This window comes from Epinephelus fuscoguttatus, linkage group LG17, assembly GCF_011397635.1.
Source record: "Epinephelus fuscoguttatus linkage group LG17, E.fuscoguttatus.final_Chr_v1".
Taxonomy (NCBI): Eukaryota; Metazoa; Chordata; class Actinopteri; order Perciformes; family Serranidae; genus Epinephelus; species Epinephelus fuscoguttatus.
The window spans coordinates 3,050,824-3,077,229 of NC_064768.1; the positions used below are offsets into that span (position 1 = coordinate 3,050,824).

The 26,406-nt window shown below is 41.4% G+C and overlaps 1 protein-coding gene across 2 annotated transcripts in view; it reads right to left on the bottom strand.

The window, feature by feature from the left end:
- The window catches only part of LOC125904249 (semaphorin-6D-like), a 514,236-nt gene that overhangs the window by 114,127 nt on the left and 373,703 nt on the right, over positions 1-26,406 (bottom strand). For both annotated transcript variants that reach the window (XM_049601535.1, XM_049601534.1), the window contains exon 18: positions 22,541-22,618. In XM_049601535.1, coding sequence (XP_049457492.1) covers positions 22,541-22,618 — 78 coding nt within the window. The remainder of the gene's footprint in view (positions 1-22,540; positions 22,619-26,406) is intronic.

Genomic DNA, 26,406 nt, shown 5'->3' on the forward strand with positions numbered 1-26,406 from the left:
GAGAGCAGCATCCTTCACGATCTTCCGGCGAGAGGAGGAGGTCGAGGACCTGACCAGTGGTCCCCGAGCAGATCCACAGACCCCCTTGACCACTGGCAGCAAAGCATTCACAGGGTCAGCAGGAGGAGAGGAGTCAGATTTCAGCGGAGGGAATTCCTTGACACTCAGGATGTTAAATCTGTTTTCCAGTTGGAGCTCACAAGGTGGGAAAGGTAGTAGGTTTGACCCCCCTCAACATTTTCCATTTATCCTGGACCACGGCTCTGTGTTGGGTTGTGGAGGTGTTAGCTCTGAGCTTTGGATTTGGACTAAAAGTGAAAGTAGCCTTTGCACTCCTCCAAGCCCATTTTGGCTTATCCCCCAGCAGCAGCCACGGGTCCTCAGCAGGGAGATGTGGAGCTGGAACTGAGGGGGCAGGCGTAGGTGAGGCTGAGGCGGCATCATCAGGAGCCGGGACTGGCTGCTCAGCGGGGGCCAAGCCGGCGGAATTGATGACAACTTGTGGCGAGGAGCTGGTACCAGGCTCTGGGATGGTGGAGTCCAGATCTGCTGGGTTTGCAGGAGGACAGGTGTTGCCTATGGCGCCTATGGTAACCACAGAGTCAAGGTGATCTTCTTCATTCCAGATCAGTATAGGCTGGAGATGTGTTGCTCCAATTCAGCGATGATCTGGGACTTGTGGAGGCAGCTGTCACAGTCGTGGGGTGAGGTGAGTGGACCCATGGGAGCAGATCAGGTGGCCTAGGAAAAAGACAACTACGGCAGCAATGGTGTGACGTGTGACGGCGTAGCGAGTTTATATTTAGCAAGAAGCTACTATCTCTAGCTTATAGCACTCCATGTAAGCCACCGTAGACAGAAACTTTATGTGTGGGGACTCCAGAGGAGACCGCAGTGTTTTGTAATTACAGATCAATAGGAGGAGGGTGGGTTTGGATACAGCAGAAAGTGGATGATATAGGAGAATATAACCCAGAATTGGAAATTTACCGTTGATGGACCAGACAGTGGGCTTGCTGGAAGGTTTCAGGTAAGTTTCCGTGTTTTTCCCGCGCTGTCAAGAGGTAGTCAGCTGTTGTTTTGGCAGCGACTTGTAGAACAAGTGAAATCGGTGCCCGATGGCTATCACTTCCTCACTCGCTGTAAGATAAGGTTAAAATCTAACAGTTCTCAAAAATGTACGTTAGAATAAAGCCAAGATCATGGCAAAAATCGGGAAAAAGATGGGTTTTAGACAGAGCAGCTGACAGGAGGACACAGACGCTGACACATGCGTGATGAAAAAACACATTTTCTTCTAAGACTAAATCTAAAATAGCTGTCAAAATTAACACTGGCAAGACACATCCCAAGCTGCAGACCATTGTTCAAGACCAACAAAAAACAAAACTAGTTTCTTCAGAGATCATCGCTGTTTTTTCTTTTTAGCCACCAAAACTAGTTTTTTTTTTTTTTAGCAACCCTTTGCTTTTTTTGCCAATGGAGATAGTGTCACAAAAAGCAGTTGTTTTCATCACTGCATACTATGAAGTATAAAAAAGACTAAAATGTGACCAAAGCTGCTGAAGGGATTTGTGGAGTTTGTTAGTTGCAGTGGTGGCTGTTAACAGTTAGCTCTGCTTGCAGCCACCGGCCGCCGCACTTCACATCTGATCCTCGCAGGACTCCTCTCAGTCTGGACTGGAGAAGGTTTCTGGGTTGATGCTATTTGACAGGTAGGAAGGAGGCCCAGTTATCTGTGAGTGTAGGTGTGTTGTAAGTAAACGGTCTGAACTCAGATCAGTTTTCTCTGACAGAGATTAAAGTTTAGTTTGAATCACCAACTCTGTGAGAGAACACAAGTTTAAACCTCCAGATTAACATGTTGCAGATGAAGAAAGAGATACTGTCACAAATAGCGATTGTTTCTCAGCTCGCTGATTTTCCTGCAAGAATAATGCCATGAAAAGTGGTTGGTCCTCACTGAGGCATCATTGTATTTCTTGCTGTGAGAATGCAATAAAAGGTGTTGTTTTTTAATCGAGACATCGCTTGCGTTTATTGCCAAGAAGGTGTCATGAAAATTGATTGTTTTTTACCAAGACATTGCTGCTTTCTTGCCAGAAGTGCGTCAAGAAAGGTTGTTTGTGTTGTTTTTCACCAAAACAGCACTGTTTTTTCCAGCTGGCATTGTGCCATCAAAACCAGGTATTTGTCGCCAAAACATGCAAATGGTTTTGTGCATAAACCTAACCACATATTGTCACAACGTGAAGTTCCATCATGTCCGCTAGTAATGTACAAATGTAACATATCCGTGGTTTGCAGAATTGTCAGTGCCAGCATTTTTCCTGGTGAGTGGGTTGTGTTCCAAGATGGTGTCCAATTCATTCAAGCTGCTTACTGAGTGCACCAAAAAGGATTCTGCATGTTAAAGCCCATGTTGCACACAGTGACTCCCCACACACATTAATGGGACTTTCCAGTCTTTATTGGACTGAATGGATCAGATTGTCATTATACAAAGAGTCATACTGTTTTTTACAGAAAAATGTAAATACCATACATTATGACTTTTGTACTGTTGTGGAAGATTTTTGGGCAGGTGAGCATCACGTCACCCTGCAATAATGACTATGGCCACTTCACCAAAATCACCTCATAGCCAGACTCTGTCCTCAGGGACTTGGTAGCAGCACTTTGGGGAAGATGCTTGATTATTTCAACATGACAGTGTCCTCATGCACAATGTCCAACACATTCTCACTCCGACCTCGTCACATATAGAGTTTTCCACATCTACATATGATGTGCAAGGTGCCCTGGGTGCATTGACGTTCTAGAACTCTGTGTCAACTTAAGCATGTCACATGTGTTGTCTGTTTTCAAAATACTCTTCTGTTTTCACAAGAAATGTACAATTTCATACAGTCTCTTTCAAAATGAACATACTACATCAGTACAACATCACAAATTGACGTTTTTTTTCCTTCAACAACAAATGCAAGTGGTTACGTTTAGCCAGCACAGGCACGTAGTTAGGTTTAGGCAACAAAAGTACGTGGTTGGGTTTAGAAAAAAAGAACAGGTTTTGGATTTACAGTCTTGCGGGAAGTGAACACTGGCTACCTGATTGAAAATCGTTGGTTGCTTCCCAGTCTGCTCTGGAAGAACTTGACTGGTCTACACACAGGCATAAATGCTGTATTTATATAAAATTTTTATCCAAAGCTCTTTACAACCCTCACCTTGATGTCTGTATGGATGCAAATCACTGCCACAGGGTTCAAAATCTGCTGGAAAGACTGAAACCAGGAGAATGGAGACTGTAAGAGCAGCTAAAGCAATTTTCACATACTTTTGGCCACACTGTATCCTCTCAAACGTTCCCCCTGCACATACCAGTAGAAATGCAGACCACCTAATCCAATTATGGCTAAATGAATCATGCAACAGAAGAAGAGCTGTAGAACATGTCTGTCATATTGAATGAACTCTACAAGTTTGGATTTATTATGAAATCATTATGCTTTCCTCTCTTCCCTTGCTCTATATTTACCTCTCTCTACCTCACTTATTTGCTAACTCCTCCGCCCCCTCAGTCACTCAATATTTATCTCCCTTATCACTCATTCCCTCCCTCCATCACCATATTTCCTCCATCTCTGGAGCTACATTTCCACCAGCGTGGGCTGAGCTGTAAGTGAGGAGAGGGAAAAGAGAATGGGAGAAGGTCGTTGCGACGGCGAGCTGCCATAAAGCCAGAAACCTCTCGGGCATCTAAACGCCTCGTTTATCTACCAGGGAGCAACTCGGAGGAGGGGATGGAAATAGACTGCGTCAGTTATAAAATACAGCCAAGTGATCAGATTGTTGTTGCTGATTGTATTTTCAAATTCTCCGCATTCAGGCTCCACAGTAGAGGCATTAACAGGTTTCACTGGCTGTGAAATGTAATTACGGTGTATAAATGGCTGCAGAAAGTTTCCTAAAGGAGAGAACATTTACAGGTTCTGTACACTCCAAGGATGCAACACTTTGTTTTGGTGTGATCTCAGCTCTCCGGTTCTGTCTCTGACTCTTAGGCTATGGAGTGTCCTTGAAACTTCCTCTGAAAGACTTGAAACTTGTCCCAAAAGATTTCAGAGCAGCTCAGTGTATAGATCAGTACACAACAAGCTCAGTGTGAACTAACAATCCCATCACTTCAAGCTGCATGGCGCGGTCCTAGGGAATTGTAGTTTTTGAAAATATAAGTGTTTTTCCCAGATTTGGAAGTTGTTAATGCTGAATTGAGAGTACACTGTGGACTTTAAGGGGATGGTAAACACATTTGTGTGATAAGATTTTAAATATCTAATTTTTAAACGGGTGAAAATTAATTTTATCCATATTTTACCCATATCTGACAGCACCCACAGTTGTTGACTCTACTCACATGATAGTTGAGGTCAAGAGCCCTTCATAACAGTTGGTCCCATGTCTGTACCCCCTTTCGTTGCTGAATTATAAGCCTTCAAACATGCACTGAGGTCAAGGTTCAAAGGTCAGTATTTCAAAGCAGGAGCCATGTAGAATCTTCATACTGACATATGTTACTCTCCAGGTTGAGACCTTTCCAATGATGTATTTGGTTTAGCTCTACAACAAAGTTTTGATTTTTTTTTTTCATTTTTTGGACACAAGTCATGCCAGGTCTAGTTTCAGAGAGCACTTTGAAGGCCCAGTGTATAAAGTGTTTTTTTTGTTTGTTTCTTTGCTTGTTTTTTTTCTTTTTGCTGTAGATAGTTACTAAAATGAGTCATCCTCAGACAATACAATACTACTAAAAAGTAAACCAATAATAACAATAATGAAATAAGCAAAAATAATATCGGGTTGGGTCGGGGCTGGGCGGCCACTGGTTCTGTGGCGCTGGCTTGGGGTCCGCTCTCCCCTGGTGGAGTGGAGGGTGGCCGGGTTGCTGGGGGCGGCCGCCTCCCTCCATGTGATGGTGTTTCTTCTCTGGTTCTTCCGTGCTCAGCGTTATTTTTTTTTTCTTATTTTCTTATTTATTAGTGGTGTTTGGATTTGGTTATGGCAGACAGATGGCAATTTGAAATGGAATGAAGCCCACACACGGCAGACAGTAGCTACAAAACAGTAGTGGAACGCGCCCCATCCGCCCACAGCACAATGCTCTTAAAGCCCTACGCTATCAAAAGCTGGCAAAATACATGTATTTCATTTTATGGCCTTGACATTAACCTGTCATATTGTTGAGTTATCAAGGACACTTTCGTGTTTGTGTGTATACAGAAATGTTAAAGATATCATTGAAGAAAACGCGGTTGACGTGACGTAATTGAATCAGGGAATCCGTGTGTCCACCACGACAATGGTTCCTAATTGACTTTACATTGGCATTGTTTCCATGGTACCGGCACGTAATTTCAACCCGTTACGTGCTGTCACCACGGAATACGGTGTTAAGAGGTCGCGGTCATTTCATGTATTTCTGTGAGATCAGGTTGGTTTTAGTCGTGCACATGTGGGAGTACCACACCCTCAGTTTAATGTTGTATGGACAGAGATTGAGAAACATATTCTTGAGATAGTTATTGTTGAAATAACATTAGCCTTGCATTCGAGTTACTTCGAATACAAAGCTTGCTAGCTAACGCTGTCTGCTTATCAACTCCTTGATCATGGATCAATACAGAATATAGCAACTTTATCCCCTGTTGATTTTCAGAGGACCCCCGCAAGAAAACATGTTCTTTGCTGGGATTCTCAAATGAACAATGGATCACAGATACATGTTTCTGGCTGCCAGTGTTAGCTATCTGAAAAGTTGTCTATTTCCACTTTAAAATGTTGGTTAAAAACATTGCTGTCTGCTGATACTTTGTCAAGGGTTAATGTTAGAATGGATGGTCTGGAGGAACAAGTCATTTCGGCCAGAGAACAGGGGAAGAATATTACAAGCGTCCTGGCTCTAAGACCCTGGGCAAACTCATTCTCACTCCGAACTCGACACATATGGCTGCTTAGTCGCAGACTTTCCATGTCTACATATGATGTGCAAGGTACCCTGGAAGCATTGGTTGTTGGCATTCTGGGACACCATGTCAACTTCAGCCTGCTACATGCATTGTCTGTTTTTATAATACACTTCTGATTTCACAGGAAATGTACAGTTTGCGTATAGTCCCTTCCAAAATAAATGCACTACATCAGTACAACACCTCAAATTGAATTTTTTTTTTCTTCAACAACAAATGGGCATGGTTGGGTCTAGGTAAAAAGAACAGGGTTTGACTTTACAATCTTACGGGAAGGGAACACCGGCCTTCCAGGTGAAAGTCAGTGGTTGTTGGACCCACCCCGGGGAGGGTGGGAGGTCGGTGGGGTCTGTCAGCTTTCCACCAGTGTCAACACCCCTGGATGTGGATCCATGGATTCTGTCATTTTTTTCCCCATGGGTTTCATGCCCCTGACCTCTGGACAGGCGGACTTGTCCCTTTGTACCAGCCATTCTGCCATTAACAAAGTATCAACAGATTGCAAGGTTTTAATCAACATTTTGAAGTTGAAATAGACAACTATTCAGCTAGCTAATCCTGGCAGCCAGAAACAAACAACTATGATCCATTGTCCATGAGCAGTTTGAGATTAGAGCACAGACTGGCTGTAAACCAGTGTTGCCAACTTAGCGACTTTGTCGCTATATTTAGCAAGTTTTCAGACGCCTCTAGCGACTCTTTTTCAAAATACCGACTAGCGACGTAATCCAGCGACTTTTTCTGGTGTTATTGGAGACTTTTGGAGACTCTGACATGAAGCACGTATTGTTCTTACTCTTCTTAATGAGCAGCAGGTGCGGCCATGGGCTCCTCCCCCATCCCAAAGCACTCACAGGCAGCCCAGTCCTTGCACAGCAGTCCCTCCCAGCTGCAATCAGAGCAGGAGATGTTCATCCCTCTGTGTTCAGACTGCAAATGAATCGCGCATTCGCAATTGCGCAGCTGGCTGATCCCACCCTGGCTTACTGTCAGGGAAATTTTCTTTGTCTAAAGTAAGTCACTGAAATAAAGTTCACTTGTAGTTCTAAACATATTCAGGGTATTTTTTACTCACTTTTTGTCTCTTCCACGACATTATTCCTTTCTCCTACAGCGTCCATTAAAATAACATGCACATGGCCAATTATGCAAATTAGGCGATGACATCATTTAACAACTTCTAGTGACTTTTAGAACAGCCAATAGCTACTTTCCTTACTGAGGAGTTGGCAGGGCTGTAAACTCCAGTAAATAGTCTGCACCAGGATGTTTCACTAGTCAGCAGAAACAGTCAGAGCAGAGCAGCGTCAGCCATTGGTGCGAGTTGTGAGCTGTAATTCAGCAGTAAATAATCAGCATTGTGTGTCTGACTGTAGATGGTGGAGCTGCTGAATGGATTTGTGGAGTTTGTTAGTTGCAGCGGTGGCTGTTAACAGTTAGCTCCGCTTGCAGCCAAGAGCTTCCTCACTTCACAGCTGATACCCACAGGACTCCACTCAGTGCAGACTGGAGAAGGTTTCTGGGTTGATGGTGTTTGACAAACAGGTAGGAGGCTCAGTTATCTGTGAGTGTAGCTGTGCTATAAGTAAACGGTCTGAACTCAGATCAGTTTTCTCTGACAGAGATGAAAGGTTACTTTGAATCACCAACTCTGTGAGAGGACGTGAGTTTAAACATCCATACTAACATGTTGCAAAATGAAGAAAGAATTCAGGCTTAATTAAGTTATTTTTCTGCCTCTTAACAGTCAGATGGATGAGTAAGAGTTTACAGTCAACCTGGGTACAAATCCTAGTTGTCTCAGATTAGTTATTTGTGGTGTCAACATTTTTGAGAGCATAAATAGAGATGTTGAGCTTTTCAAATTAGTTTAAAGATGAAAAAACATAGAAATCATAATGACTAAAAGCTGACTAAAATTTCATGAATTTTTGTTAACTGAAACTACACTAAATTAAAAATCAACCGAGAAGGATAAAAATGATTAAAAACTAACATTTTCATCTCAAGACTAAGACTAAATCCAAAATACCTGTCCAAATGAACACTGGCAAGACACCTCCCAAGCTGCAGACCGTTGTTCAAGATTAACAAAAAAGAAAACTAAAATAACGTTCATTAAAAACATGGTATGATATCTCTAAGATGACTGGTCATCAAAACTCTTCATCATCCCTTCAACCAATAATTAACAATAACTTCTTTTTACCTGGACAAGGGAAAGGGGTTTTTGAAGAGTGGTTTACAAAAGGTATTAAAACAATTGGAAACCTGTTTGAAGCAGAAACATTTATGTCTTTTCAGCAACTTCAGATTAAATATGGAATATCGTCCACATTCTTTTTTGCATATTTACAGATCAGACATTTTATATTCTCTGCCTGCAAGTTTCCTGATGATAAGTATGTTAGGAACACTCTTGATGACCTTCTCACTCCAAATATTACAAAAACGTTTATTTCCATTTTTTATCAGAAGCTACAGTCCTTGGACAAATATAACACTGATAAAATTATTAGTACATGGGAGAAGGACCTAGGAATCCAATTTAGCCAGGAGGAGTGGTCTAAGATATTCTCATTGTCAAGTAAAATATTCTTATGGAATCGGTTAAATGAGAGCCAATACCAAATATTTTACAGGCTACAACGTACACCCCAGTTTCTCAATAAATGCAACTCCAATATATCTCCCATGTGTAAAAAATGTAAGAAAGAGTTGGGAACTTATTTTCACTTAATATGGAAATGCCCTTTCATTGCACATTTTTGGAAAAATATTAAAAAAAGAGCTCTGTACAATCTTGGGCATGGACATTAAAAGGGAACCTGCATTGTTTTCCCTCTCAGTACACTCTTATAACAAAACTCCTGTTACTAGCTAGACAATGTATTTTGTTCGAATGGATTAAAGACAAACCCCCAACAGTAACGCAGTGGTACAGAGAAATAAGAAAAAGGTCTTACCAATGGAAAGCCTCTCTGCTACCTTAGGGGGTAACAATACAATTTTTTTTTAAAATATGGCAACCAATTTTAGAGCATCTGCCATATGAAATTTCAGACTTACTACAGAGGGGTGGATTGACTTTCAGAGTGAATTCCAATTGATAGTTATTCCCTTCTTTTTTGTAATTTTATTTTAAGAATTCATCTTCTAATCAAACCCCTTTTCCTTGAAAACTTGTGACCCAATACAGGAATGGAGTAAATTTTCCTTTTGTGCTGTGCTTGTCCTGTGATGTATATTGTCGATGCTGCCATTTTGTTATGATTTGTGATTCAGGTGCTCTCATGCTTGTTTGTTTGTTTGTTTGTTTTTCTTTCTCTGTTGTCCTATTTTGTTTTTCTGTTTCCTTTTGCATTCTGAAAATTAAAATCAATAAAAATATACAGTACAGGCCAAAAGTTTGGACACACCTTCTCATTCAATGCGTTTTCTTTATTTTCATGACTATTTACATTGTAGATTCTCACTGAAGGCATCAAAACTATGAATGAACACATGTGGAGTTATGTACTTAACAAAAAAAGGTGAAATAACTGAAAACATGTTTTATATTCTAGTTTCTTCAAAATAGCCACCCTTTGCTCTGATTACTGCTTTGCACACTCTTGGCATTCTCTCCATGAGCTTCAAGAGGTAGTCACCTGAAATGGTTTTCCAACAGTCTTGAAGGAGTTCCCAGAGGTGTTTAGCACTTGTTGGCGCCTTTGCCTTCACTCTGCGGTCCAGCTCACCCCAAACCATCTCGATTGGGTTCAGGTCCGGTGACTGTGGAGGCCAGGTCATCTGCCGCAGCACTCCATCACTCTCCTTCTTGGTCAAATAGCCCTTACACAGCCTGAAGGTGTGTTTGGGGTCATTGTCCTGTTGAAAAATAAATGATCGTCCAACTAAACGCAAACCGGATGGGATGGCATGTCGCTGCAGGATGCTGTGGTAGCCATGCTGGTTCAGTGTGCCTTCAATTTTGAATAAATCCCCAACAGTGTCACCAGCAAAACACCCCCACACCATCACACCTCCTCCTCCATGCTTCACAGTGGGAACCAGGCATGTGGAATCCATCCGTCACCTTTTCTGCGTCTCACAAAGACACGGCGGTTGGAACCAAAGATCTCAAATTTGGACTCATCAGACCAAAGCACAGATTTCCACTGGTCTAATGTCCATTCCTTGTGTTTCTTGGCCCAAACAAATCTCTTCTGCTTGTTGCCTCTCCTTAGCAGTGGTTTCCTAGCAGCTATTTGACCATGAAGGCCTGATTCGCGCAGTCTCCTCTTAACACTTGTTCTAGAGATGGGTCTGCTGCTAGAACTCTGTGTGGCATTCATCTGGTCTCTGATCTGAGCTGCTGTTAACTTGCGATTTCTGAGGCTGGTGACTCGGATGAACTTATCCTCAGAAGCAGAGGTGACTCTTGGTCTTCCTTTCCTTGGTCGGTCCTCATGTGTGCCAGTTTCGTTGTAGCGCTTGATGGTTTTTGCGACTCCACTTGGGGACACATTTAAAGTTTTTGCAATTTTCCGGACTGACTGACCTTCATTTCTTAAAGTAATGATGGCCACTCGTTTTTCTTTAGTTAGCTGATTGGTTCTTGCCATAATATGAATTTTAACAGTTGTCCAGTAGGGCTGTCGGCTGTGTATTAACCTGACTTCTGCACAACACAACTGATGGTCCCAACCCCATTGATAAAGCAAGAAATTCCACTAATTAACCCTGATAAGGCACACCTGTGAAGTGGAAACCATTTCAGGTGACTACCTCTTGAAGCTCATGGAGAGAATGCCAAGAGTGTGCAAAGCAGTAATCAGAGCAAAGGGTGGCTATTTTGAAGAAACTAGAATATAAAACATGTTTTCAGTTTTTTCACCTTTTTTTGTTAAGTACATAACTCCACATGTGTTCATTCATAGTTTTGATGCCTTCAGTGAGAATCTACAATGTAAATAGTCATGAAAATAAAGAAAACGCATTGAATGAGAAGGTGTGTCCAAACTTTTGGCCTGTACTGTATATATATATATATATATATATATATATATATATATACTAGTTGTGTCTTTGGGGGTCATTGCTGTATTTGCTTTTTAGCCACGTTTTGGAGTTTTGTTTTTTTTGTTTTGTTTGTTTGTCACAAAAAAGCAGTTGTTTTTTGCTGAGACATCACTGCATACTATAAAGGATAAAAATGACTCAAATGTGACTAATGTCAGATTCAAACTACAGGACATTTTTGTCTGTTCCAACAATCACTATGTCAGATTAGGTGATAAACTCTTGCTGTGACTTGGCCAGCAGACATGACACACGATGGACCACACCAATCATTGCTGGTCGTCTTTCACGACATGTGTGATGTCATCGAGTTATTCTTGTCCTATTTTTATTATTATTATCATTATTAGTTCAGTCACCGTGACTGTTCACGTCCCCGCTGAACTGTTTTTTTTTAGTAATGTAAAAAGTGCAACCGGATAGGCGGAGCTACATTTTAAGCACCGCATGCAAACTATGTAAGTCACTGAATCCTGCAAATGTTTCACGATAAAAGCCTTTGAAATTATGATGCGATGCATTAAATTGAACAGAACAAACAGAAGCAGATTAAAAATAGAAATATAAAACTACAGAGGGAATGAGAAATAATGTTTGTAATGTAGTCTGTTTCAAATGAAGCTGCGACCCGCTGCAGTGGAGTAAAGTCCCAGATACTATCTGTAAATTTTATTCCTTTATATCCTCCATCATAAAGAAAGAACATTCTTTGCTAGCTTGATGCTAATGGCAGTACTCACCGGGTTGATAAAGTGCTTCTGCTGTAACTCTGTGTGGCAACGTCCCTACAGGAAACATCAAAAGGCTGGGGTGTTGTTGCTGTACAGGGAGAAGTTGTGGAAGACAAAAGAAAATCCAACATGCTAGACTTTCTGTTGGGACTTTGTGAGGTGTCCCAGACGTGGCGTCGGTTGTCGTCTACTGTGACACATTACACGAGATGAAATGATGGATTATCACGTATGACACTTGTTGTTCATGATCTGAGCCGACACAGTACAATTGCAGTGCAATGGGCTATAATTGGGCTGATATCGTGTAGTGTGAACCTGACATAAAACTAATAGGAATTTAAATAGCTACCAAAATTAACACTGCATTATTATGCTACTTTTCAGTGGCATAATGTGGTCTCAAAATGACAATAATATTGATTATCACAATTATTTCTGGGAAAATACATCATCCAACAAAACTCGTTACATCATCCAACACACACACACACACACACACACACACACACACACACACACACACACACACACACCATCTCCAGGGGAAACAGCTGACTTGCTGCCACGACAACCGAGTCCATCTGGTGCTCATCTCCTGTGGAACCTGTCTGTTTGTCCCTCGTCTTTCTCTCCTCTGCTCCCTCCATCTTCCTCCTCTACCTGCCTCATCCTCTCTTTCTCTCCCTCTTCTGCTGAAGTTAGTTCAACTTCTGTATGCTGTAAAATGTCCTTTTTCACTCCAGCTCTTGCCTTCCTTCCTCCATCCCTTCATCCCTCCTTCTCTCCCTGGAGGAAATCTTCCACTTATCAGCCGAAGTTTGAGAAGCTGGACTCAGTTCAGCTCAGAGATGTTCAGCTGAGTGAAGCTCTGAATTATATCTGCATCTTCAGAAGCTGTATTTATACTGAGGTCAGGCTGGGCTAGGCTGATTTGTTTTCTACAGACCAAACTTTAACTTAGTTGGTTGGATGAATGGTTCCCAGACCCCCAATACATCAGATCTGGCTCCAAATGTGTTCAATTCAGCTGTAGAAAAGTCACACAGTCTGAGGATAAAGTCTGAATGAGGTGGGTGGGACATGTGACTGGACTGTACTGTGTTGGGAGTTTTGATGTTAACAGAGGTGGATCAGATCCAGGAAGCTGTGATGAGATCTTCACTGACACTAATAGAGGATAATCACCAAACTTGGTAAAACTTCACTTCAGTGCAGAGCACACAGGACAAGCACTGACTGCTCTCCCATCAGCATCCGACACATTCTAACACATGATGATGTTTATTAAAGGCAATGATGTCTGCTGATGAGTTACATGTAACCCGCAGACTTTTACTGGGTCACTGTGGTAGAGTTAGTTTGGAAAAAGAAGAACTGGAAACAGAAAAGTCATTTTTCCTCTCTTTTGCTAAAAGAGGAGAGGATGCTGACGTGGCTGTCATGCCACCGCTGATGTTGTCTTCTTCTTCTTCTCTCAAATCTTTCTGCTCTACTCACTCTCATGATGCTCTCATATATAAATCCTCCACATCTCCCTGCTTGCACCCATTTTTCTGTCGTTGCCCTCTTTTTCTTTTCACGTCTCCTCCTGATTCCTGATATCATCACACTACAGTTTGCCTCTGACATCATCTTATTCTGCTGAATTTGTTTGGATTGGAGAAGTCAGCTTTATTTATCTCATTTCTCTAGATCAAACTGAAAAGTGCCATTTAATTTATATCATTCAATCATTTCAGTGTGATATTTTAATTTAGAAGAGTAACTTTGCTATCTGCAATGTTCCTAGCTCATATTTCATTTGGACCATTTTCTCCATGACGCTAACTAGCTTGCCTGCCTCGTTCCGAAGACATCAAATATCGGCACTTGGGCAGTGAGCAGTCCTTTCACATTGGCGTGATATGCGCGCCTGGCGCTGTCAATTTGTAACGGTGTCTGACAGTGTAAGGGGAAAATGCAGCAGGACTACAACATAAGTTAAGAAGGCCAAATGTCTGAGTAAAGGCCTTTTTTTTTCTTTTTTTTCATCCGAAATTGTCGCATGCCTAAAAATAAACACACCCTCACGTTGTGTCAATCATGTTTGCACACTGAGTCCGAAACTTTCATCCTTCATTAAACTTTTCGGAACAGGTTCATTTTTCTGCATTTTTCGTATCCGTCAGAGCCTTGAGAGACGTTTGACCAAGAGACAGTGAAGAAAATGTGGCGGCGGGACACAGCCACGACAAGACAGAGGAACACAATCATTTCATAAGTAAGATAGCTCACTTCAACAGGTCAGATAGTAATATTCAGGTGGATGATGATAAAGAGGAGGAGGATGTGGAGACTGAGAGGGTAGACAGCTCCGCAGCTGTGGTGCCAAATTTTGTCACGTTGCGAATTTTGGCACAATAAAACGCATCAGGTTTCTGTGTGTTACTTCTTTTTTTTTTTTTTTTTCGGATGACAGATTAAAAGAACGCATCCGAAAAAAACTGACTCAGTGTGCGAAGGCCTTAAGGGAGGGGTAGCAGATGGGTTCAACAATCACTGACTTTCATCCAGGAGGCCAGTGTTCACCTCCCATATGATTGTAAAACCAAACCCTGTTCTTTTTTCCAAAACCACGTGCTTTTGTTGCCTCAACCCAACTTTGTGTGTGTGTGTGTGTGTGTGTGTGTGTGTGTTGGCTAAATGCAACCATATGCGTTTGTTGTTGAAGGAAAAAAACATCAATTCATGGTATTGTTCTGACGTACTGCATTTATCTTGACAGCGACTGTATGCAAACAATACATTTCCTGTGAAAAATGAAGTGTATTTTGAAAAGACACAATGCATGTAACAGGCTGAAGTTGACATGGCATCCAACAACATCAACAACAGGCGCAACCAGGCTACCTTGCATATCAGTGTTTCCCCACCTCCCCTTAAAGGTCAAGTTAACTTTGTTAGGGTCCGGGCAGCTAAGCTGCCAGGACACTAATGTAATCCTAGGTATTCTTCTTCTTTCTTCTTCCGAGGAAAGTATACTTCCAATGGTTGAAAATTCACCAAACTTTGCATACACATACATACGTACATGTCTGTGTCAGTGTCCATCAAAGCGTTTTAGTAGTCAAAGTGCTCGGCCTGCTCTTTGTGACTGCTGGGGAGCAGCAGTTTCCTCTAACACCAATTTGTGAAAGCAAATTACAGTTAACAACTGTATTTTGTGGGAGACAGCACTGACATTTTGATTATCAGAGAAGAGAGAGGAATGCAGAGACAACAGACGATGGAGAGGTAAATCTGCTGGCTTTTAAGTCTGTGAATCCAATGAAGGGACCAAGACTAAATAAAAGTATAAATCTACACCTGTTGACTGTGTTTATCTGTTTGCCTCTGTACATCTCCTTTTACCTACTTTTCCTTCGACTGTCTGACACTGATATCAGTATCTGAGCTCTGTCTCTCACTCGTCACTCTTCCCTTTCCACCTCTTGCATCACATCTTCGCCTCCCTCTCTGTTTCCCTCCTCGTCCCTTTTCATCTCCGCTGGCTCGTTCTTAATCACCCTGCAGTGTCTCATTTCTGTTGCGGCTGCATGCCACTGTGATTCCATTAAAAACTCAGTTGTGTTTCTTATAAGTACAGTAGATATTGCTGTTTCTTGTGTGTAACCTCGCTTCCTTTTTGAACAGCTGGACCAGGACAGCTGGGTTTCAAACTCACCCTCTGCTCCTCCATTAGCTCTGTCTTTTGACCAGAAGTCAATCAAACAAGAAGCAAGAAAGCAAGAAGAAGTAATAGAAGAGAAAGAGGCAGATTTTCAGGGACTTTAGAAATACTAAGATAATAATTGTTTGTCTTGTAAGCTCTCAAAATTAAACATCTACCCTGGAACCGTCATCACTCACTGATCCAATGTCTTATTAAAAACCATGTATCTGAATTCAGCTGATTTTCCCTTCGGGATAACTAAAGTTATTTCTATTCTATTCTATTCTTCAAAATGTGAACTTTTTAGTCCTAGTCCACATGTACATGGGTATTTTTGAAAACGTAGCTCTTTCTATTTGTTTTATCCTTTCATCCACATGCAAACTATGTTAGTTTTTGTAAAACTCCATGCAGGCTGAAGATTATCAGAAACTTCATTTTCATTGTTAACTGGGAAAACTGAGTTTTCAGCCTGTGATGTTAGAGTGTGCACTGTTACTTTTTCTGTACAGCGTCACACATGAGGTGACATTTAGTGCAATGGCGGACAATGACCAAAACAGTGCTGGCTCTAACATTGCTACAGTAACAGGACTTTTTATGTGTTTACACATAAATGTACAGTTAATGTCCCATTAAACTGAGGAACAGAGGTGTCAGTCAGCAGCATTTGGCAGAAAGTTTATCAAAACAAAGATGGAGGCGCCGGAGAAAGAAATCAGATGTGCTGTATACGTTTAAATTAAAATGTCTGGACTTTTTGGATCTTCTAATACGGAAGGAAAGGACGACTTGAATATTTCACATGTGATTTGCAACCAATGTCATATGAAAAATAATACTACAAACATGAGGGCTCACCTCACACTCCATGGTGTTAGCCGCTGATGGCCTTGTGCGGCTGTACTAGATATTTGATATATTTATTAGATATACCTTTTTATGACCCTATTTTACAACTCTACAAGCCAGAAGAACTACCATCCCAAAACGCCATTTCTAGAATACTAATTTACTAGTTCGGCTTTACTAGATATTTGATATCTATTTACAACCCTATTTAGAACCCTACTTTGCAAATCAGAAGAACTACAACTGTGTTGCTGATATGTATCAAACTGCATGGCGCGATCCTAGGGAATTTCTTCTTCTGATTTGGAAGTTGTAAATACTTAATTGAGAGTACACTGTGGACTTTAAGGGGATGGTAAACACACTTGTGTAATCAGATTTTAAATATCTAATTTCTAAATGGGTGAAAATTAATTTTATCCATATTTTACCCATATCTGACAGCACCCACAGTTGTTGACTACACTCACATGATAGTTGAGGTCAAGAGCTCTCTATAACAGTTGGTCCCATGTCTGTACCCCCTTTTGTTGCTGAATTATAAGCCTTCAAACATGCATCGAGGTCAAGGTTCAAAGGTCAATATTTTAAAGCAGGAGCCATGTAGAATCTTCATACTGGCATGTGTTACTCTCCAGGTTGAGATCTTTCCAATGATGTATTTGGTTTAGCTCTACAACAAAGTTTTGATTTTTTTCATTTTTTGGACACAAGTCATGCCAGGTCTAATTTCAGAGAGCACTCTGAAGGCCTAGTGTACAAAGTGATTTTCTTTTTTTACTGTAAACAGTTACTAAAATCAGTCATCCTCAGAGAATGCAATACTACTGACCAATCATTGTAGTACATTACTACAGGCTTGGAGGAAGGTCTGAAGTGCTTGGGTTACGGTTAGGGTTGATAAGTCCAAGCCGTTCTCATTCAAGCATAGGTTACTATTTACACAACCTTGGAGATTTTTTGTATCTTTATGATTCTTGGTTTGGGGATTTTATGTCAGCATGACATACATTCAATCAGAATCTGTTTTATTAGCCAATGCAAGCATACAACGAATGTGTCTTGGTGTTTGCTCCCAAAAACACGCAACACATAAGAATGGAAAAGAGTGGAAAAATGAGCTTCCAAATGCTCACATCTGATTTTTTTTTAGATTTACTCTAGTGGTAGTCACATGCAGAATTACAAGATTGCACAAAAACAAAATTATGAATGTATAATTAAGTGCAAATAAAGTATGTTTACATTCACATATGTTGTATAAGAAACGAGACCAGGGGCGGACTGGGACACAAATTCTGCCTGGGACATTCAGGCGCACCGGCCCACACGTTTCTACCTATAATCCTCTATATGCTTGTACACACTACACAAACACTGTCCTCAGAATCAACTGCATAAATGGCTATGGGCTTATTATTTAACTTAAAATAAAAGCATATGAGTCTATCCTAATGCATCTAATTTTATGCACAATATAATTATCTGCCCTGCCCTGCCCAGCCCTGCTCTTGTGTTACATAAACCCAATTTATATCTCCATGGCTCACAGCCATGAACTAAGGAGGTATAAATTGGGCAATAGGCCCTATACTCAACTTTTAGTCAACTTATTACTACAACAAAAAAATCCCACTTCGTACTACTAAAAAGGTTTTCCTCTGGCTAAAATGTAATGCATAGTAGGCTATGCCTTCACACTGCACCTGTCATATTACTGGTCTCATCCTCCTCCTCATCATGACTGGGGTTAGTCTTTCCCTCAGCTTCATTGTCCTTGGGACTGGGAGCACCACCTAACGTTAATTGCATGATGCATCCACAGGCAAAAAGCAAGCACATATTTTATTTTAGTACAGGTTTAAACTATAATGACTTAATGCAATACCTAGTAGGCTAGTTGGCCTCTTGAACCGGACACCTAGAAGAAATACGCAATTTGCCAAAGCCGAACTTGGACATTACACACTCATGAACATTAGCTAACGTTAATATACCTGCTATAATGGCACTGTCAGCTCCATCTCCATCTCCATCGTTAGCAACACCAGCAGCCTCAACCAACGCCGCGGCCCAACAGGTCGGTTATATTGGAGCACTTTGCTGCCTCTACTTGTAAAGATTTAAGTTTTTTTATTCAAGTTTTTTCCGCGCCACCCTTTCTTTTTTTTAACCGGCTTTTCCATGTTTTCTGTCTAACAGTCAAACCAGCCTGATCTGCCATGAGTAATGACTGATGACTGCAGCTGAGTCAATCAGATTTCAAGAAAAACAAGAGCCTCTTTCCTATTGGAGGAGGCCGCTCTTATCTCCTCCTTAAATCAAAACATAAGATTGACACCTACATTCCCTCTGAACATCTCACAGCAAACAGACAACATGGGAGGGACGCACATTGCAGCACTGACAGCTAGCAATTAGCATTCACTCTCACCGGGCGAGCCCCACAGGCTTCGTTCCACTGTGGCTGATTTAGATAACCCAGAGATAACATGCAGAACTTTTTCCCCATCAACCAATGGATTGGTTAAGGTAGAAATTCAACTGACCAAAATTTTCTTTGACTGAGTACAGCCCTACTACAGTAACAACAAACAAAGCCCAAAGTACAGTCAGAGTTGTGATTGAGGCAGGATCAGCTCCACTGATGATTTGTATCAAAAAAAGAAAAAGCAATTGGAGAGAATCCAGATGCCATAGATCTGATGGCTTTCTTTTGTTTTTCCTGTTTCACAAATCCTTAATTTTGTACATTAATATGGTACTTTTAGAAATAAGTCTCCCCTGATATAAAGTGTAGACATGTTTGTTGTTAATGGACCAAAATGTGCGGAGTAACTCCTTTTGATGCTTTTAGTTTGACTCTAAATTCAAGACATGAGAGTCGAAGCCTGAAGATGAAACCCCAGGTGTTTCTGTGCTTGACTCCATCAATATGCTGAGACAAGATGAGATTTTAGCAGCACACACACACACACACACACACACACACTTCCAATCAATAACTCCAAAGTGTCAGGTAGCTCGTGCCCACTCCACAAGACTTCATGACAATTGATCTGCGGCCGAACCGCCACTTATTCTGCCATTCCTCTGCTCCCCTGCCCCTCAGCCAAAATAAATCTAAACAGTATTATTTTCATATTCATCTTTTCGGGGGTGGAGTTGTTTTCATCCTGGGAGAACTGTGGAGTGTTTGCAGCCTCCTCATCTGTAAATATCATCACTTAAAACTCCTGCATGTTGACAGCCACTCACAGAAAAAGAGTTGTTTTTCTGTCCGGAGCTGCAACAGAGATGATTAACCACGTCATGGAGTCACTAGAGCAGCTGCATGATAACATTTCTTGTTCAGTATCTGTCTGTTGCTGCGTTCACACAACTCTGAAAACCAACTTATCTAAACGCCTCACTCAGTGTTTGTCTCACAAACTCTTCTGATCAGACGTTAAAGTTTAGTAATGAGCAGCAGGATGACCTCTTGTCCTTGAACATGTGTCTTTCAGAGACACTGATGCTGTTCAGCGCTGAGGCATCTGTCGTCCCAGCTCAAACAAAGTGTGTTACCTGCAGTGACACTGTGGGGATGGTGGCTGTGTGATCAGCAGATCAATGATCAGGAATCAGCCATGCATAAATGCCCGGCGCGCCAGCTGTCTGCCAGAGTGTGAACTCTGAAATGCCTCGTGTGGAAACTTTCCCCTGATGATCATCTAAACTTCATCTGATCTGATGAGCATGTAAACACCAGGACACTTCCTGTTTGCTTTGTTGAGGAGAGTTAATATATTGCTTTAAATATCAATCCAATTATTTATAGAACAGTGAAGGATAACATGAGCCATTTCCTTTGAGTGTTCCCGATTAAACAATCTCCCCTTGATCTTTTTACTGCAGACTAAGTGAGTACACAGCAGCTTAGGATCTCTAAACTGATGAGAACATTTAAGTGTTTCTGGATGCAAAGAAAGGCTTTGATTATTTGTTCACTTCATGTCATTCTTTTTTTTTTTTTCTTCATCCACAGTCAGAGGATGTGTAACTATCTAGTGGGATTTATTTTCCAACAAGCTGATCAAGTTTCTAGTTTAGTTTAGTTTGGATTTTTGGAAGTGGAGTTAAATGAGGTAATTATCCCTAGTTAGTGTATTACCTACAGTTGATGGTGGTCAGCAAGCCCCCAGTTTGGAGAAGCAGGCAGGAGGAACGGACTGGCTTAACACAACAAACTACAGAGAAACTCATATTACAACACACAAAAAGGGCGACTTCATCCTTTGCTCAGGACACTATTACTCCCTTATATCTTTACATAGCAGATTCAGTATCTGACCAAATGTCTCTTCTTCTCTTCTGTTCCTGAGTTCTGATGTTGAGTAATGGCTGGTTTTCATATGGTGTTTACAGAGCATTATGATGTCACAGTGAAGTTCACCTTGGACCTTTTGGATTTAAATACCATCACTTCATCATTTTATCCTATTAGACATTTCTGTGCAATGTTGTCAAAAAATGTAAATAATTTCTTGCCAAAAACATGTTTTGTGAGGTCATAGTGACCTTTGATCTATGACCACTTACCTCTAATCAGTCCAACTGGACATTTGTACCAGTTTTGAGGGAACTCTCTCAAGTTAAGATATCACGTTTACAAGAATGAGCCAGACTCAAGGTCACAGTGACCTTTGACCTATGACTACCAAATTCTAACCACCTCATTGTGTTTAAGATGATGTTTGTGCCAAATTTGTAGAAATTCTCATAGAAGATATCACATTGACGAGAATGAGACAGACAGGGTCACCTTGACCCTTGGCCAGCAAATTCTAATCTGTTCATTGTCCAGTCAAAATGGACGTTTTTGCCACATTTGAAAAATTCCCTTAAGGTGTTCTTGAGATATCACGTTCACAAAAATGAGACTGGCGTAAGGTCACAGTAACCTTGACCTTTATTCACCAAAATTGAATAATTTCATTGTTAAGTCCAAGAGGATATTTGTGTCAAATTTAAAAAAACTTCCCTTGAGGAAATCTTGAGATATCGTGTTCATGAGAATGGACGTAGGGACATACGGACAGACAGACAACCGACAAACATAATGTCTTTGGCCACGGCTACTGCCGGTGCAGAGGCATAAAAATAACCATCCAGTGAGCGGCATTTGTGCTGGTTAAAATGCTGCATTAATAAAGTAGATCTGGTACAAGTTGACAGGAAGCTGACAGACACATCAAATGACCAAACATTATAACAAGGCTGTGGGGCTCATCAAGACTGAATCAGAAAAACCTCTTCTGCTCTGACACATCTTCTGGTCTGTGTTGAGCAAATTAGCCATAAGCTGTGGTTAACGGTGCTTCTGAGTGGCTAAGGGGCGTTGTTAGGCATGATGCAGAGCATTTACAAGTGTAAACATGAATCCATGGATCCATCCTGCCTTGTATCAAAAACTCAGATTGCTGCTGGTGGTTTGATGGTGAGGGGGATTTTCCTGGCAAACATTAGGCCCTTTAATACCTGCTGAGAGTGGTGTACAAGCCAGACCTAGTGTTGTTGCTGACCACGTGCATTCTTTATGGCCACAATCTACACATCTTCTAATGGTACTTTCCAGCAGGATGTCACAGAGATCAATGTGCTACAGTCACAAGATCTGATCATAAAGAGTTGGAATGGGCAGCTGCTGTGTGACACTGTCATGTCAAAATGACTTGTCATGGCGGAGCTAACAAAGCAGCCATCAGTGTATATTATACTGTCAGCAAATGTGGAAAAGCAAACTTTAAAGCTCACAAAGAGATTAAGGTGACAGTTACTGAACAAGTGTTTGTGATGCTTCCAACACAAACTCAGAGAACAAACTGAGTCCTTTCCAACAAAGTTTTACACCAAGAGATTTACACCAACAGAGTACATGCAGTACATTCTTGCTGACATCCATTTTAACATTTGTTCCCATTATGTTTCCTCATCCATCCTTTTACTTTGGCTGCAAGGGTGAAAGGCATCGTGGATTTACATCTCTCACATATACGAGCCACTGCTCGCAGCAGCAGATATATGAGTTGAGATGTCACAGCTTTATTAGCTGTCGGATTGATGATGGCTTAGAGAAGAAAGAGAGGAAAAAATCAAAGCGATAGAGAGGGAGGAAAAGAGGAAGTGACACGTACTTGAAACCTGGTGCCATGTTGGCACAACTCCCGGTCCGCAGCCAGATGCAGTATGGGTCACGAGAGGCCAGGCATGCTCTGGAGAAAGAGAGGACAGGGAAGTTTGTTGTTTAAGTGGGCTGCAGGATATCAGGAAATCAGGAGTGGAACAGATAATAACACTCCTGAATATCAGACAACAATATTACTTGCGGTAACTAAACATAATGGGGTGGCATAGCTCAATATTTTTCCAAAATCTTTTTTTTTTTTTTTTTTTTAAGATGTTTTTTTGGGCATTTTTAGCCTTTAATGGATAGGACAGACAAGTGTGAAAGGGGGAGAGAGAGAGAGAGGGAGTGACATGCAGCAAAGGGCCACAGGCTGGACTCAAACCTGGGCCGCTGTGGCAACAGCCTTGTACATGGGGCGCCTGCTCTACCACTAAGCCACCGACGCCCCCAGAATCTTTCAATTTTGTGATAAAAGCACCAAATTTGGCAGATGTGTTGACAAATATATTTAGAACAAATCTGGATATTGGGGCATCAGAAACTCACCCCCTGGTGGCCAGAGCAGGCAATTGAATCCTACCTGCCCATGGACCCGTCCCGTTAATTAGATCCACTCCAAAATGTGATGGCTTCTAAACTGGACCATGCTACATGCCTCCACCAAGTTTTGTGAAAATCGGATGGACAGTTTTCACGTAATCCTCATCCAAAAAATGAATGGAAGTGACTGGGCTGCCATGTGTGGGCGGCCCGTGCAAACACTCCCTGATTTGGATCAACACCAAAATTTAATGTATTCTAAGTTGGCATGTGTTACATCCCTCCACCGAATTTTGTGAAAATCGGTCAGGCAGTTTTTGTATAATTCTGCTAACAAACTAATAAATTGGGTGGCATAGCTAAAAATTGTTCATTTTTGCGATAAAAGCGCCAAATTTGGTACATTTATAGTTTAATACACTGGAATAGAACACTTTGGTCACCCCCCAAGCTGCTATTACCATGTTTTCAGCACCACAAATATAATTTAGAGATTTCTGGATGAGTATTATGTGAAAACTGTCCAACCGAAACTTGGTGGAGTCATGGAGCATGGTCCAACTTAGAAGCCATTACATGTAGGAGAGGATCCAATTAACGGGACGGGTCCATGGGCAGGTAGGGTTCAATTGCCTGCTCTGGCCACCAGTGGGCGAGTTTCTGATGCCCCAATATCCAGATTTGTTCTAAATATATTTGTCAAAACATCTGCCAAATTTGGTGCTTTTATCACAAAAATGAACGATTTTATAGCTATGCCGCCCCACTAACAGATGTTAAAGTATTCTCAGTTCTTGACTCAGACCTGTGCTTGTGCCACATCGTCTAACCTGTATCCAAAATATCCCCAGACGGCTGACATGATAAATATATATATATATTTTTTTAGACATCACTTCCTCTCTGGCATTCAACCTTTCATCTGCACTTGTCACACTTTCCATCTTCAATCATACAGTAGTGCTAAAGCACTAGTCCAATAAACCTCACTCTCAGATTCTGACCAATCAGATGATGCTGTAAAATATTATTAAAAAGTTATGAACATTTCTGAAAAAACGTAATAAAATGTCAAAAAATGTTAATAAAATGCCAAAAAATATAATTAAATTGTCAGAAAAAAAGGTATTGAAAGAGGCATGCTAAAATGTTTCCTAACCTGGCAGTGATTGAATGTTTTTTTTACCATCCCATCATCAAGCGCAGCCAGTGAAAGAGACATCTCCTTCGCTGGATTTAGAAAACCGAGAACCCAGCTTAATGTGAGTGACTGTCCGATCACAGGATTTTTGTCAACGGATGCAGCTTTGACTTAGACATAATGACGGGTGACTTCCGGTGAGGCGAGCACCCAAGATGGTAGTGTGACACTCCGTGGGGCTTTACCCAGTTCACCCTCCCTTAACGATTTTGGAGATATCTAAGACAGATAAAATAAGGAGTCCAAAAATCCATCACACAGTACGGTCTGAGAGGCCAAATTAGCTGACCGGCCGCAGAAGACGTAGACAACAACATGGCGCCTCCGCAGATAGACACCGCAGCTGAGCTAGCTAGCATTAAAACTTTGCTCCAAACCATTGCATTGGACATGAGCGGGCTGAAAGCAGGCATGGATGCAGTCCAAACTACAGTGGAGAGGCTTGGACACTGGGTGACTGAGGCCGAAACACGGATTTCGGTGCTGGAGGATAAAGATGGGGTCAGAGAAAAAGCCGTGAACACGGCGATGAGAACCGTCACACAGCTGCAGGGGCGAGTTATCTACCTGGAGGATGCCGGGCGGCGTAATAATATTCGCATTGTGGGGATAGAGGAAGGCACTGAAGGACATGATATACAGGGGTTTGTACAGAAACTCATCTCTGAAACACTGGATGTCGAGCTGACACAGGACTTTGAAATCGAGCGCTCCCACAGAACTGGCCAACGAGGAGGCAGAGACCAGCACATTCTGGTACGTTTCCTGAGATTCACAGCCAGGGAGGCTGTTCTACGTGTGGCGAGAGAGAAAGGACAAGCGACATGGAAGGGTAAACCAGTCTCCTTTTTCCAGGATTTGCCTCAGGACGTTATCCACAAACGCAAGAAGTTTGATGGAGTGAAAAAGAAGCTGCAGGAAAAGGGGCTGCGGTACACTATGGTATACCCAGCCACACTGAGAATCGTCGCCGACAACATCAGACACACTTTCACTTCACCTGAGGATGCTGGAGTTTTTCTGTCATCAAGAGGCTGATAAAACAAAGTGGACGAAGTGACCTACTAGACAAGCCGTCTTACAACCCTGATTTGGTGAGCTAAAATCCGAATTTACCTCGGACATATACAAATACATATATATATGTATATATATATATATATATATATATATATATATTTTGTTTTTGCAGTTGTTGTTTTTTTTTTCCTCCTCATTGAGTCAGCCAGTACGATTGAAGACGGTGTTTACAGACATTGCAGTCCCCTCACTGCACTCAAGACTCGAGACTGGATATTTATTTACTTTTATTTATTTATTTATTTATTTATTTATTTATTGTCTTTCTTTACTGGGATACTGCAAGGTGCGATAACGGTTGAAAGACCAGGACAAACCATCTGAACTTGTGATCTATACTGGTGTCATCTTTGAACATACAAATTGAGTCATGTTTTAAGTTAATTTACAGGACTATGGGGATTATAAGTGATTTCCTGCAGCATCTGACTTTATTTGATTTTTTTAAAAATTTTTTATAAATAAGTTGATAGTGAGGGCTGTGAAAGACTGAAAGATTTGCATAAATTGCGTACAGGACTCAATGTTGGGAGCTGCTATGTAAAAGAAGGGAAGATTCTAACATTTTATGAGAATGAATCATAGGTTTGGAATTTATTTGCCAGATATAGCTGGCTATAACTCGCAGGGTTTCGGATGACTGTGAACCTTATATCAGTAGGCTATGTCAAAGTAAGGCATGGGGAATAGTTCTCCACTAAAACTATATGCAGGGATGGAGCTAAAATAGGAACAGGGGAGAGGAGGAGGGGAAAAAATGTTAAAAGAAAGGAAGGGTTCAGGGGGAGCATCCAGCGGGGATGGGACTTCAAGTTTCATGGACCTATTACTCCATTGTGTTGTTTAGGGGTTAAGGTTATGGCAAACCATCTGGTTCGGAAGTGGTTGCCAGCTGAGTGTTTTCTTTTATGTGTATGTTTTTATTCTTTTTGTGTGTATATGTTTAGCACAGGGAAGCAGATAATTAAGAATGTGGCTTACAATGACATGTTTATATGCAGTTTGGAACAATGTTTAGGCCAATGGTCAGGGACACAGATCGAGATAACAGA